The sequence below is a fragment of the Leucoraja erinacea genome, chromosome 25 (genome assembly GCF_028641065.1).
Source record: "Leucoraja erinacea ecotype New England chromosome 25, Leri_hhj_1, whole genome shotgun sequence".
Lineage (NCBI taxonomy): Eukaryota > Metazoa > Chordata > Chondrichthyes > Rajiformes > Rajidae > Leucoraja > Leucoraja erinaceus.
Window position 1 is genome coordinate 13,113,547 of NC_073401.1, and position 15,313 is coordinate 13,128,859.

The 15,313-nt window shown below is 38.1% G+C and overlaps 1 protein-coding gene across 10 annotated transcripts in view; it reads left to right on the plus strand.

The window, feature by feature from the left end:
• The window catches only part of LOC129709402 (lysine-specific demethylase 2B), a 190,384-nt gene that overhangs the window by 72,668 nt on the left and 102,403 nt on the right, over window positions 1-15,313 (plus strand). For all 10 annotated transcript variants that reach the window (XM_055655736.1, XM_055655741.1, XM_055655739.1 and 7 more), the window contains 3 exons: window positions 3,068-3,161; window positions 5,396-5,549; window positions 7,663-7,778. In XM_055655736.1, coding sequence (XP_055511711.1) covers window positions 3,068-3,161; window positions 5,396-5,549; window positions 7,663-7,778 — 364 coding nt within the window. The remainder of the gene's footprint in view (window positions 1-3,067; window positions 3,162-5,395; window positions 5,550-7,662; window positions 7,779-15,313) is intronic.

Sequence of the window (15,313 nt, forward strand, 5' to 3'; positions counted from 1 at the left end):
AGATCAACTTAAATGGAAGTAGGAATGCATTACATCACAAACCACTCGATTGCCCTACAGTCGGATGCCGCCTGCCCCGTCAGTGTAAAGGTCACAAATCAACATGTTGGCCTCGTCAATTACCTCGCAGTCCACAGAACTGGAGTGGAAGAAATTCACCTTTGATTGCTAAGAAATTGCCCAAGAGAAGGAATTGTTCTCCAACTCAGTTGAATGCAATTTTCCATCTGCCACACCGAGGATAGCTAGCTCAGTGTGGATTTTTTGGAATAAATGTTTTGTTTCTTAAAACCATGAATTAAATGGTCCCATGATAATAAGTTTGTGTACAAGCTCAGAAGGAATGCCATGGGAAACCAGCAAACAGTTCTCATCAAATAAATGTGTTGGAATTCCTAATGTATTTCTTGTCTTGCTATGGAGATAATATGTTCCCCGACTGTGCCCATAGTTCTTCAGCTGACACCTGGATCTGACAAAAAGCCTAATTGACTTGTAGTTCAGTGTTTTATTCCTTAATGTATTGGGTGCATTAGTCATTCTAATTGATTTTTTTCAGAAATGTTTGTATTTATTGTGACAGGAAGAGTGTGAGAGCTGGTTAACTTTTTTGAATTGTGTTATTAGAGTCTTAATCCTGGTGCTGACATTGATGGATTCATTGCTTGGTAGCCTACGTGTGGGAAGAGAGCGTATTTGTATGATGGAATCCTTAATTTCCATTTCTGCCTGTGGAAAGTTATTAAATTATTTAAATGCAGCAGTTTGTAGATGAACAAATGTAAAATGATCTGAGTGATAAGATTATAGGCAACATAAATACTAATTGTCTTCATTTAGGCTTTGAGACTCAAGACAGATGTTAGAATGGCAACTGATGTGGATTACAATGAGTTAACAAATATGAATACATAATATATTCCAACAAAAATGTTCAGTTTTATTTTTATGTGAGTTCTGCATGTGCGTTTTCCCAGTTTTCTTTAAATCTAAATCAGCACATATGGTTGTGATTACCCTTTTTGATGATCAATGCGTTTTCTTAAAATTTTCATTTTTTAATTCATTTTTGGGAAGTGGGCATCATGTGCATCAGAAATTACCCATGAGGAGCTAGTGCTGAATAATTTGTCAGCACATATTTAAAAAACTAAATTCTAAAAATATCATTTTGTAACATTAATGCCATCTGTGAATTTATTTTGTTATTCTGATTACCATTTTAAAAATAGTCTTTTTACGTTTATTTGCACCAAAATTCTATGTTTAGAAATATTATTTTTTTATCTTTTAATATGAGGTATTATATTCCAATTTGAACTAAAATCTCAGACACTACCACCTGCATGCTTGCACACAGAGTCTGACTGTGTTTGATAGAGCTGAACCACATGGAGGCTGCCTCTTTAACAGTGCAACAACAGAACCTAAAACAGATGATTATGTAAGCATTAGCTTGTTTCCTGAAATAGGTTATGCAGGTTCACCACAAGTTGTGGTATGGATGGGCATCAGGGCCTCTCTGACAGTTGCTCTGAAAGAAACATGGAGGGTCTTGTTACCAGTGCTGAGTCAGGAGAACTGTAACAGTAACAATGGGGAACAAAGACTATTAGACCCTGCAAATTGCCCAAGCCGTCTTCATGACATCAGTGCATATCTTTCTGTCAACCTCAATCCTGGATCCTGTTGCTAGGCAGCGGACTTCTCCTTAACCAGAAGCAGCTCTGATCTGCAGACTGCTGCTGTTGCCACCTGGTACAGTCCTTCACAGCCTATCAGCGGACGAGAGTGTGTGCATTGCCTGCATACTGCTTAGATTCTATCTTTAAAATGAAGGCAATAAATGAAGAGGAGATGAGGCAATAAATGATCCTTAGAAGAGTTCACCAACGCTGACACAACATAACCCACAAAAAGCAACATCGGCGTAATGGTGGGTTCAGATTAACAGCTGAATTATTTGTAAGGTGCATGAAACATCAGTATGATTCAGCCATTATTTACAGCTGATGGCTGCTGCTGAATCTAAAAGGACTGGGGTTTCATGCAGTGAGTGGAAAGCAACAAATGTTTGCAGCAGATTTAATTGATTGACCTACAGATTGGGAATCAGATTTTGTATAGTTTTATTTAAAAATACTTGGGTGGAGGTGTTGACCTCTGATGGTGTTGGAAATGCTTTTGATGAGTGCTGGAATATGATTACATTGTGAATATGTTGCCTGGCTGTGAAATAATGTAAGCAGGACACTAATTGATGTTTTTGCTTCATTTATGAGACTGAGTGCAGCCGCTTTAAGATATGCAATAGAAATGCAGGAAATTATTTTCCTCACAGAAAATGTGTAACAAAGTTCACATGCTTGTAAGCCATACATTTTCAGCTGGATTCTTAAACTAGTGGAGGCATGTACAAGCAGAATTTGTATGTTAACAGATGGAAGTAATTTTATAATAAATTTGCCCTTGCCATTTGAGAAAGCATTACAAGAACACTTACTCAGTTTCCTTTTTCCAAGTATAGGCATGTTAAAACTGAGAATTTGTTTTTATTTGAATGTTTCGGGACTGAGATCATTTAAGGCTATTATCTCTTTTGGAAAATCAAGATTCATTGTATGATTTTGAAATGTTAAATTAATTTTCATTCATCTCTTTAATCTAATTACTTGTAACCAGTAACTAAATCCCATTTGCAAGTTGGTTCATTATTGCACTGATGTTATTTTATAGCATATCAGTCTCACTCAGTCTTTGAAACACACCTGCAATATGGTTCTCATTGATGCAGTGATGGGTAAATGTCAGTTTCTGTTTTCTTTAGTGGCCAAAAATGTATATTGAAATGCAAAACCAAAAGACTGAAATGTCCTGGTATTTGTTAGAATTAATAATTTATGTTCAAACTGGGCACCTTGGAATGTTCCATTCTTGTTGACCTCCATTATTTAATTGGAGGACATACCTTGCTGTTGTTCTTGGTCATGACGAATCCTCATTTGGGCCAACAACTTGCGGATTGTCAAAGCATGGAATTATTAATTGTTAAATGCTTTCTCTGCAGGTACTGCTTAATGAGCGTCAAAGGTTGCTACACCGATTTTCACATTGATTTTGGTGGCACTTCAGTCTGGTACCACATTCTTCGAGGAGGGAAGGTGAATAGTGCTTATTTATTTTCTGCTATCGAACTGTTACTTCAGTTTGATAACAAATATTGACAACATTATGTATAAAACTACTTATTTGAATATACTTCAAGCAAGATTTTATTTTTTGGATCAATAACACCAAAATGGTTCATTTTATGTACAGCAAATCAAAACCAAAACTGCAATGATTTATTGCTGATTAAAGGCTATGCATAGAGTAATTTTGAACCCCACAAATTCTTATTTGCTTCCCAGATTCTGCAGTGTTCATTGATTTATAGCAATTTCATTTACTCTCCAGTTCCTCCTCTTGGCAAGTAACATGTTTTGATGTCTAAGTAATAATAGAATGTGCTTGAATAAGATATACTGCAGGGTTAAGAGTGGCAAATAGCTCTGGTGATAATTGTTTAGGTTCTCACCTGCAGAATGGTAAGTTCAATAAGGTCTTTGGTGGGATCAGTGGATGCTGGGCTATGCTGGGCTGAGTAAATTGTAACTCATTGTTGATCAATCTCTGCAGGGTTAAGTAATGGGCAGCCAAAATTCTGTTTAGCAGCTTAAAAGGTGACAGTTGTACAAATAGGCTTTTCTAAAGAATGCCTCGCCTATAAATCAGACTCTATAATGACATGACATCTTTTGGAAGAACATTTTCAAAATTTTCAATGTAGTGAAATGAAGGACAATAGACAATTGGTGCAGGAGTAGGCCTTTCGAGCCAGCACCGCCATTCACTGTGATCATGACTGATCATCCACAATCAGTACCCCGTTCCTGCCTTCTCCCCATATCCCTTGACTCCGCTATCTTTAAGAGCTCTATCTAACTCTCTCTTGAAAGCATCCAGAGAATCGGCCTCCACTGCCTACTGATGCAGAGAATTCCACAGATTCACAACTATCTGGGTGAAAAAGTTTTTCTTCATCTTTATTCTTAAACTGTGGCCCCTGGTTTTGGACTCCCCCAACATCGGGAACATCTTTCCTGCCTCTAGCGCGTCAAATTCCTTAATAATCTTATGTTTCAATAAGATATCCTCTCATCCTTCTAGTTTCCAGTGTATACAAGCCCAGTCGCTCCATTCTTTCAACATATGACAGTCCCGCCATCTCGGGAATTAACCTTGTGATGCTATATGGTTACACTACAAGTAATAAAAGTGGAAATATTCCACCTTTTCTTTTCAAATGTGTCAGAATGTTTCTCCTGGATTTAAAGGCATTTCATAAATTTACTTTCTTAGGATGGAGATAATTTAATATAACTTGCAAAAATTCACAATATATCTTACTTACCATTAAATTGGCTAGAACAAGGTATTTTGCACCAGTATTTTTCAATGCATGCTTCACAGAGAATTGTAAACTTTCTTTTATTTATTTTTTATTAATACAGTTTTAATTTATATTCTCTACCCTTTTTTTGAAATCATATAAACTGTGTGCTATTCCCCCCCCCCCCCCCCCCCCCCCCCCCCCCCCCCCAGAATGAAAATGTAACCTTTATTGCAACTTTGCTGTGGGGAAAATCTTGAATGAAGAGGAGTAAATTACTCGTAATTTCCTGTATTTTTTTTTTCAACTGGCCCCATTCCTCAATAGTACCTCCCCCATCAAGATAATGGAACTGAGATCGGATCTCATAGTGGACCAATGCAAAAATCTGTGACATGTTTTCTGATGCAAGAGTGTAGCAGACTTCCCTGTTTTGGAAATGGCATTATTCAGTAGCTTGGTGCAAAATAGTAGGATTAGGTAATAGTGATATGATCTTACCATTCTTTGTAATTATATTTCCAAATCTATTGACTTGAGTTGAAAGCTCTATTTATCCATTGTTAGAAAAATTGGAGCGATTCCGTATTTAATCACACTTACCGCTGCTGAAGTTGACCTTGGGTAAAATCACCTGAAATGCTTAACACTTGTGTTTTTAGACTTACATTAGTGTATATCTGAATATTGGTATTTTGTCAACATATTTTCTGTAATGCCCCTGAATATTTTTGAATCACAGAAGATAATCAAATTTGTATATAGGATTTTTAAAACTTGTTGAGCAGTTAGTAATTTGTTCAGAGGAGTGGGAAGAGTCTGTATTTTGTTATGCATGATTTGGTTGTAATGATGTCCATGGACAACAATATTGCATTCCTCAAATTTGAGCTCAATTTGTACTATAATAGGAAATATGAATGTTCCAAATACGCTTGTTTTACAAGGAGTCTGTCTCATCAGGTGTTCTGGTTAGTCCCACCCACATCGCACAATCTGGAGATTTATGAAGAGTGGGTTCTTTCAGGAAAGCAAGGTGATATTTTCCTTGGGGACAGAGTGGATGGATGTCAGCGAATTGAGTTAAAACAAGGATATACCTTTCTGATCCCTTCAGGTAACTGAAGATGGTTGCTATTTTATTATTTTTATATTATTTACATAAATAGATTGGAGAGTAGAACTGTTTGCACAACCTTATTACATTTGGAAAGAGAGCTGTTTATGTGTGCAACCCTTTTAGTTTTTGTGTTAAGTGTGTAGGGGATTGTGTAATGTAAATAATTTTGAGACATTTGGATTATTATCTTCAAGCCATTTATATTTGAATGAATAACTTCAAATATCATTGGCAATATAATCATAATTACTTTTGCTGTACTACGTCTTTCATGCACTTAAAATCTTAATGATATGCATTTTATTTATCAAAGCATTTTCATTCAATATAATCTATTTTCTAGTTGGAGGGTCAACCTCTTACATTCCAGTAGCAGAATGCCTTGAAATTTAGTTTTAAATTAAACTTCATCTGTCGTATTCTGTTTTGTGGATTTTTGGTAAACTGCCATTATCATCTGCAAGATAGATATTTGATGTGTTTTTAAGTGGCTTATAATGAACAATTCCAAAAGATGCCGCTGCTTTGGTTCTATTATCTGCACTTCATTTGACATTACTGCAAAATATTATCTCCTTATTCCTCCCCAACAAAAATAAATTTCTAGCTACATATCTTCAACATTCATTTTGCTGCATCCCCCTTTATCAGTGGCACTTTCTATAATAATTATAAGAGCGGTTGAAATGTTTGCCGAGAATGTATATCTTTTTACCGTTTATGGTTATGTGTATGATGTAATGGTAAAGATTATCATACAGCAATACCCTGTATATTTCTACATTAACAAGATGCTGGAATGGTTACACTGGTGTGCTTTGCTGATTTAAGAGAGGTGACAGGTTCTGGAAACATGTCGAAAGTCTGAGGCAAAACCAACAGCTCACACTGGCAGTTTCTGTGCATTTAAGTGAGAATGTTCATTTTTTATTCAAGGTTTTTGCTTTCCTATTTATCTTTATTAAAACATGTGGCTGTACAGACTGGGGAATTAGTTTATTTTACACAATGTCAAATTGTTTTTACAGCATTGACATTTAGAAGATTGTGTCTAAATCATGGTGGCCAATTTTCATAGTCTTGTTATTGAATTGGATGTATTTGCAAAGGAAGAAGTACGCAGTTAGTATACTCCTGGTGTGACATGCTGTTGGAGTTGCATATAGGTCCTGCCCAGGTTATGGCTGGAGTTCGGGTCTATGAACTGTTTGTAACCTGGAGAGTTTGTAAATCGGAGATGCAGTCGCGAACTGAGTTACCAGGCAGCTGAAGATGCCTGCAGCAGTGGTAAATCCATCCTACCATTCTTCCAAATGATCAATTCTAAGTAAAGGCCTTGAAACCTGGGAAAGACCTATCCATATTGCATGGCTGTGTACTGTCTAGCTTATTTTCATCATATATGGACTTAATCAGTGGCAATCCAAGGTAAGTTGTTGAAAAAATTCTGAGGGATAGGAAAAGTAATTAGCAGGGACTAATCAGAGATCGATAGCATGGCTTTGTCATGAACAGACCTTGTGTGGCTGACCTGAATTAATTTTTGAGAGGGCAGTAAAGTGTTCTGGTGAGGACAGTGTAGAAGATGTAATTTACATTGACTTCAAGTTCCCACTTGGTAGACTGATCCAAAAGGTTAGGGCATGTGGATCCAGGGCAAGTTGGTTAATTCGATCCAAAATTGGCTTGGCAAAAGGAGACAGACGGTGATGGTAATTGATTTTTGTTGTTGTAATTGAATGCCTGTGACTAGTGCTGTTCCACAGACAACTGGGCTGGGACTCTTGCTGTTTGTAATATACATGATTGATTTGGTTGTGGGTGAAGTTGGCTTGATCAGTAAATTGACACTACGATTGGAGTTGTTCATGGTGTGGGAGGTAGTCTTAGCCTACTGGGTGATATTGATGTATTGGTGAAATGAGCTATGAAATAGCAGATTAATTGTGTGAGATGAAGCATTTTGGAAGTACTAATGAGCCTAGAACATGTATCATGAATGCTAAGGTCCCAGGAAATATTTAGGAACAATATGCTCCCTGGTGTGCAAGTCCAAAGATCCTTGAAGGTTTGTTACAACAAAACTCAAGTCCTATTAATTTATTTTCAGGATGGATCCATGCAGTGTACACACCTGTAGACACATTGGTTTTTGGTGGAAATTTCCTGCACAGCTTTAATATTCCCATGCAGCTTTATATTTATGGGATTGAGGATCGAACTCGGGTAAGTCATCTCCATGGAAATTCTATAATAAGTGGCGATTCAAAGCAAATTTTCCCCCTTTATTTAATTCCTTATTTCTTTTCAGGAATAAAGTTCCATAGTACTTGCAGTATTCATATTATCTTTCTGTACACTTTGTGACTATTAGCAAGCATCTCAATCAGTGGCGAGGTAGTTTGCTTTGTAGTGAGCATTGATCCTTTTCTTAGTATAAGTCTACATAAGTGAACTCTTGCATGTCAATTGTTTTTAATCAAATAATGGGAACATTCGGTGAACTCCATTGACAGGCCAGCTGAGATCAACAAATTATATCCGTCGAAGATCTTAATATATGATTTTCATATTTTGTAATAATGTTGCAGCTTGTTCCATGTACTCACCACCCTCTGTGGAAAAAGTTGCCCCTCAGGTTCTTATTCAATCTTTCACCTTAAACACATCTTCTGGTGCTTTATTCCTCAACTGTGGGTGAAATACTCTGTTCATTCATCCTATCTATTTCTAATGCTCATAATTTTGAGGCTCTGACTACAAGTGCTCATACAAATACTGTTTAAATACATTGAGGAATTCCTCCATAGCTCTCCTTTTATTGTGTGAAGAAAAAACTTATTCAACTACGCTGTATTCAATTATAGAGTTGTAGAGCATGAAAACAGGCCTTTCAGCCCACCAAGTCTGGCTGGCCATTGCCCGCCCATTACTTCTGCAAATTACTTCAAATTTTGAGAGCCCTGATTATTGGCCTCTTTGCTATTAGAAATAGATCCCTCTTAATAATTCAGTGCAGAGATAGCACAGTGTTGTGCAACGATTAAATCTTTTGTCGGCCTCCTTATGTTTAAATGAAAACAAGCCCACTAGTTCCGTGGAACTAAGATTCTCTTGATGATATATTTGTAAATCTAATCTACAGCCGCTCTCCGTAATGCTGTCACATCCTTCCTTACTATAATTATACAAGGTCCTGTTCAGACCACACCAAGAGTGTTGTGTGCTCATTTGGTATCCTCATTTAACGAAACATATATTTGCTGTAAGGAAACAGTTTACATTTTCATCCCAAATCTGTTGTATTTCACTTAATATCAGAAGCGATGTGCCAGTGTTGCATACACTGCTCTGATCCCCACTTTAGATCGCTTTTCAGATATATATGTGCATGAATGTGTGGTGAGAATGCGATATGGTTCAATTGCACACTCTATAGTAATTTATCATCTGGGCTCTTGCATGGACGGTGACTGTTTGATGAAGTACCAGAAGCCTGCTGGCACCCATTCATGCTTAACTGAAGTTGACATTGCCTGAGGAAAAGGCTATACTGTAAATGAAGTTCTTGGATTTTGATAAAGTAATTTCTGAGAATGATCGTTATGATGTAGTACTTGTGAAACTGAGCCGATTCTTGAATTGGTAACTTGTCGCATCCTTTCCAGTTATGGATATAGAAAGTATTTCTCTGCTCAAGAAGCTGGGAACTTGCAGACTAAAATTGGAAACTTGGTAAAGATTTTTGTAATTTTTACGAAGAGTCATGAAGTCATTGTACAGTTGCTTATGTAACAATATTTTGCAACTTCATTCAGAAAATTCATAAGCTTGTAAAGTAATATTTTAGACTTTAGAGATAGTGTGGAAATAGGCCCTCTAGCCACCGAGTCCACGCCGGCCAGCACCGTCCACACGGTTCGCCCCATACACGAACACTATCCTACACACAAGGGGTAATTTACTATTTTTACCGAACCTAATTAACCTTCGATTTTGGTGTGTGGTGGGAAACCGGAACACCTGGAGAAAGCCCACAAAGCTAAAGGGAGAATTTACAAACTTCGTATAAACTTTACCCGTGGTCAGGATCGAACCCGGGTCTCTGGCGCTGTAAGGCAGCAGCTCTATGCCACTGTGCCACCCCAGTTTTATGCCCCTACAAGTCAAGAACTATCATTGTTTCCCATTGCATCTGATGATATTGAGCACTGCTTTGATCTACATTTTTCGGCAAGTTAGGTTCTTGGCAATGTCATGGCGGATACACAAAGATTTGTGCCTTTTTCCAAACATGGATGGAAAATTATGAGATGGGTTTGCCATCTTTAATTGATGACTCGGTCTGCCATTAATCTGTGCGCATGCCAGCTGAGATCAGGGCTGCTGGTGATGGCTTTTGCTGCCTAACAGACAGCCAATAATTGTTTGCAAAGTTTTGAATGCGAGGAATGATGACTTGAGTTTTGGTAGCTGTGGAATTGCATCTTCGCATGTTTTGGACAAGGGAAAGTCTCCAAAGTAGCACACAGAACTTTTCAAATTAAGACTTTGTTATGACAACTAGTGATGTAGCACAGTTTTGACACAATTATTATACACTGCAGTAAGGTATGGAAGGAAATACTTGCACTGAGACATTTGTTAAACATCAACTGTTTTAATTGGAAAAAATAGCTGACATTATTCTGATTGATTTATTGAAGCATGGCCTGCCACTCACACGATCTTGGTGACACGGTCTTCTAGCTCAAATACCATATTCCAGTTCACTCCCCGTATCCTTGATATCTTTTGTTAGGAAATCTGTTTACCTTCTCCTTAAATATGCTCAGCGACTGCTACTGCTGTCGATCGATATTGAGCTCTGAACATTTATAAATTATTTAATGAAAGGGTTTGTGACCATTATCTTTCCCCTTGTTTCTCATCTAGATGTTGGGGAATGAGATTCAAAGTAAATTCAGAGGGAAGAGTAGAACATTGGTTGGGAAGCTTGCCTGCATCATTCTTGACCTTGGTCAGGGAGCTCTTTCATGATCCAGCTCTTTCATGAAATTTCTAGTGAGCCAAATGGAAACTTATATCTTGGGGAGTAATTAATGTTTTAAATAGTCTGTTGGGTGATTCATTTAAAACAAAATGCCAGCCATCTGAGAACAGGCCTTTTTTTTAAGGTACAAGATTAACCGGATTCCTGCCCTTAAGTGACCAGAATTTTACACTTCAGCGTAATGGTTTTAAGAGCATTTTTCAAAAAATATATATATATATATAGTTGTGTGTGCAGGAAGATTGACTCATTGTTGAAATCTGATAAGAATAGTCCATTAATTAAATATAAATAAATGTGGTTTCTTGTTTCTCAAACATCAACACTTTTCAGAATTATTTGACTCTCAGGAATGCAGATTTACAAGAAAAAAAAGTTTTGTTATCGCCAGCCATCATTGGCCCTGTTCTATGTCACCACCACCTGCCACTCCAAAGAAACCTACATAAAAGGACAGATTCAGGGGGAGAGAACATAAAGAGACAGACAAATGTAGTTGGGGTGCACAGAAGGTGATATGAAAATGACAGTTGTGTTAGGGAGGTTAGTAACACTATGGGAGATCCAACAGTATGTACATTATCTTTTGGGAGATGGATTTAAAAGCAGAAGTATCACGTTCACACTGTGAAAATCAATTCCTTGGTAAAAAATTCCTTTCAGCTTTTTATATGCTTGTGAGATGGGCAGTCTGGTGAGTCTTTTTGATTCTAATCTTCCCAAGGGATAAATGCACTAAAAATTGTGATAGATCATCGTGTGAAAGGTAAAATGGAGGCAGTGATTATTCTTGCTCCTTAGGGTGCATGAAACTGATTATTGTAGCTAAGAATCATAGATAAGACTGCTTTGGCTTATTCACAGGATTATGATATTCTAAATTTAAATTTAAAGATCTTTTGCATAACCTAGCGTCTGATTCTGTATAAATTCTCATTACTGGTATAATTAAGAATTTATATTACAATGTTTAACAAAGGAACTGATTAAATATCTGCAATTTCTGAAACATTTGTGAATCTATTTCGTAAATACTTTAGAAAATGCAAATACATTTATACTGTAATACAAGAAAAATATGTATATTACATCTTAACATTGTTCCTTAGTCAAGTGTAGGGATGTTTTATCACTAGTTTTGTATTGAATGTGCATATGCAATGTAGAATCTGAATGGAAATGATATGCAAAAGCTAAAAAATTTTAGAAACCAAGAACTGCAGATACTGGTTTATATAAAACAAAAGACACAAAAACAGTGTTCTGGATGTGATCTCCTGTATCTTGCTGAGACCAAACATAGACTCGGCGACTATTTTGCTGAACACTTGCACTCAATCCGCCAAGATCTAGATCTTCCAATTGGTAACCATTTTAAATACACTTCCCATTCCCATATTGTCCTTAGATAGACACAATAAGCTAGAGTAACCCAGCGGGACAGGCAGCATCTCTGGAGAAAAAGAATGGGTGATGTTTTGGGTCAAGTCAAGTCAAGTCACATTTATTTATATAGCACATTTAAAAAACAACTCTCGTTGGCCAAAGTGCTTTACATTTGTTATACGAATAGCACAACAAAACAAACTACATACATATATACATGTAGCCCTCACTCAGAGGATGTCAGGAAAGGCTTGGGAGTATAGATAAGTCTTTAGCCTTGACTTAAAAGAGTCGATGGAGGGGGCAGTTCTGATGGGAAAGGGGATGCTGTTCCACAGTCTAGGAGCAGCAACCGCAAAGGTGCAGTCTCCCCTGAGCTTATGCCTAGACCGCGGGATATTCAGCAACCCCAAGTCGGCCGATCTGAGGGGCCTGGAGGTGGAGTGGTGGGTGAGAAGACTTTTTATGTAGGTGGGGGCAAGCCCATTGAGGGCTTTGTAGACATGGAGGAGGATCTTGAAGTTTATACGGAACCACACAGGGAGCCAGTGGAGAGAGGCCAGGATCGGGGTGATGTGGTCCCTTTTTCGGGTGCCCGTCAGGAGTCTCGCTGCGGCGTTTTGGACCAGTTGCAGGCGGGACAGGGAAGATTGGCTGATGCCAGTGTAAAGGGAGTTGCAGTAATCTAGGCGGGAGGAGATGAATGTGTGGATGATCTTTTCCAGGTCATCAAACTGGAGGAATTGTTTTATTTTAGCTATCGTCCGAAGCTGAAAGAAGCTAGCTTTTACCCCGGCATTGACTTGTTTGTCAAATTTCAGTGCTGAGTCAAATATCACACCAAGGTTTTTGATGTGAGGTTTGAGTAGTGGGGTAAGGCTTCCAAGGCTGCCTGCTATCATTTTGATTGAGGGGCCGAGAAGGATGACCTCAGACTTACTCTCGTTTAGTTGGAGGAAGTTCTGGGCTATCCAACACTTTATATCCTCGAGGCAGTGGGTAAGGTTAAACAGATTTGATTGGTTTTTAGGCTTCAGGGGGAGATAGAGTTGGGTATCGTCTGCGTAGCAATGGAAGGAAATGCCGTGCCTTTTCAATGACTTGACCATATACAGGGAGAAGAGAATGGGGCCAAGGATGGAACCTTGTGGAACCCCACAGCAGAGATTAGCTAGGGAGGAGAATTAGTTGCATATGTTAGTCGAGAAACTCCTACCTTTGAGACCTTTCTTTACACTGAAGAAGGGTCTCGTCCATTTCTTCTCTCCAGAGATGCTGCCTGATCCGCTGAGTCACTCCAGCTTTTTGTGTCTATCTAAGGCCAATATGGGAATGGGAAGTGTATTTAAAATGGTTGCATGAGTTGCAAAATGCAGAGCAGGAATATGTAACCGGCAGGTCAGTTGGCATTCCCCCCTCACCTGAATAAACCCCCTAAAGATGAACTAATATCACAGATAGATCATTGATAAGGACAGAGTAATCAGCTACCTGAAGTTGTAGAATTCATTATTGAATTCATTATCCATGCCCAGATAGAAAAGGAGGTGCTATTCCTCAAGCTTGCTTTGAGCCTCATTGTAACATTCATATAATTGGGTAGAGGCGATTTCAGTTGATCTAATTACGACTATCCTTGTCTTCTCGTATCCCACTCTGCATTGTCTATCTTCAAGCAACCTTCCCCTGTTCTGATGTGATGATATAGGTATTTCCTGAATGTTCTGTTTTGGTTCTAAGATTTCTATCATAGAAACATAGAAAAATAGGTGCAGGAGTAGGCCATTTGGCCTTTCGACCCAGCACTGCCATTCAATATGATCATGGCTGATCATCTAAAATCAGTATCCCGTTCCTGCTTTTTCCCCATATCCCTTGATTCCTTTAGCCCTCAGAGCTAAATCTAACTCTCTCTTGAAAACATTCAGTGAATTGGCCTCCACTGCCTTCTGTGGCAGAAAATTCCACAGATTCACAACTCTCTGGGTGAATAAGTTTCTCCTCATCTCAGTCCTAAATGGCCTACCCCTTATTCTTAAACTGTGACCCCTGGTTCTGGACTCCCCTAACATCTGAATTTTTTTTCTTGCATCTAGCCTGTTGAATCCTTTAAGAATTTTATATGTTTCTATAAGATCCCCTCTCTTACTTCTAAATTCCAGTGAATACAAGCCCAGTCGACCGATTATTTCATCATATATCAGTCCCGCCATTCCAGGAATTAACCTGGTGAATCTACTTTGCACTCCCTCAATAGCAATAATGTTATTCCTCAAATTAGGAGGCGGAAATTGCACACAATACTCCAGGTGCAGTCTCACCAGGGCCCTGTACAACTGTAGTAGGACCTTCATGCTCCTCAATGAAGGCCAACATGCCATTAGCTTTCTTCACTGCCTGCTGTACCTGCATGTTTACTTTCAGTGACTGATGTACAAGCACATCCAGGTCTCTTTGCAACTCTCCTTTTCCTAATCTGACCCGATGCACTTGGTTTTGTTTTTTCTGTGATCTCATTATTTGTCTTCAGGAGTTCAGGATCAACTTGTGTCAGGATTTCCTTTGACAGTTTTGAGCACCATTGAGAGAAGCCTAGGAGACCTTCCCTTTGCCAAGTTGCATTTATTAGCTTTACACGTACAGGACAGATAAATTAATACTAGATTTGTATTTATCATTACTATGCTTGTAATTTTATGAAGAGTGGGATTTGAGTGTTGTATCTCTGTAGATTAAAATTGTAGAATGATTGTAACTGCTGTGAAGAATTGAATCATCCAGATGTAGTAACCTTGAAACAAATTCCTTTAATTCCTGTTTTGCAAGAATTTGATTATTTATTTATATCTGTTCAGTTTAAGCTGAGGTGATGTAACCTGCTTTGATGTTGTGAAACAATGTTACACTAATATTGATGACTGTTTCACTTTGGGAAGATAATGAACGCTCGCATGATTCTAGCGAGGCAAAGGGATGTGTTGTGCAAAAACCAGGCAATTATCCACAGATAAGAACAGAAGATAGATAGGAGCGACCCTTTATACTTTGAGCAATGGTGTCCCAGAGCAACAAGACGGACGCTGTTCCCCTTGGCTCAGCTGCTCATCTGGATATAAAGTTAAGTAAACTTTTAAAGAGGTGTCATGTAGATGCTTTTTTTGGGAGCAATTTAAAGATTTTAAACTTAAAATTAAGTTTCAAATTAAAAAAAAATGCTCCAGTTATTAAACCTTCACAATTTATGGACCCATCTGTAATTAAGTCTCAGAGAGCAGAAAGATTCTACATTTGTGGCGAGGTGTCAATTATCAATCACAACTCC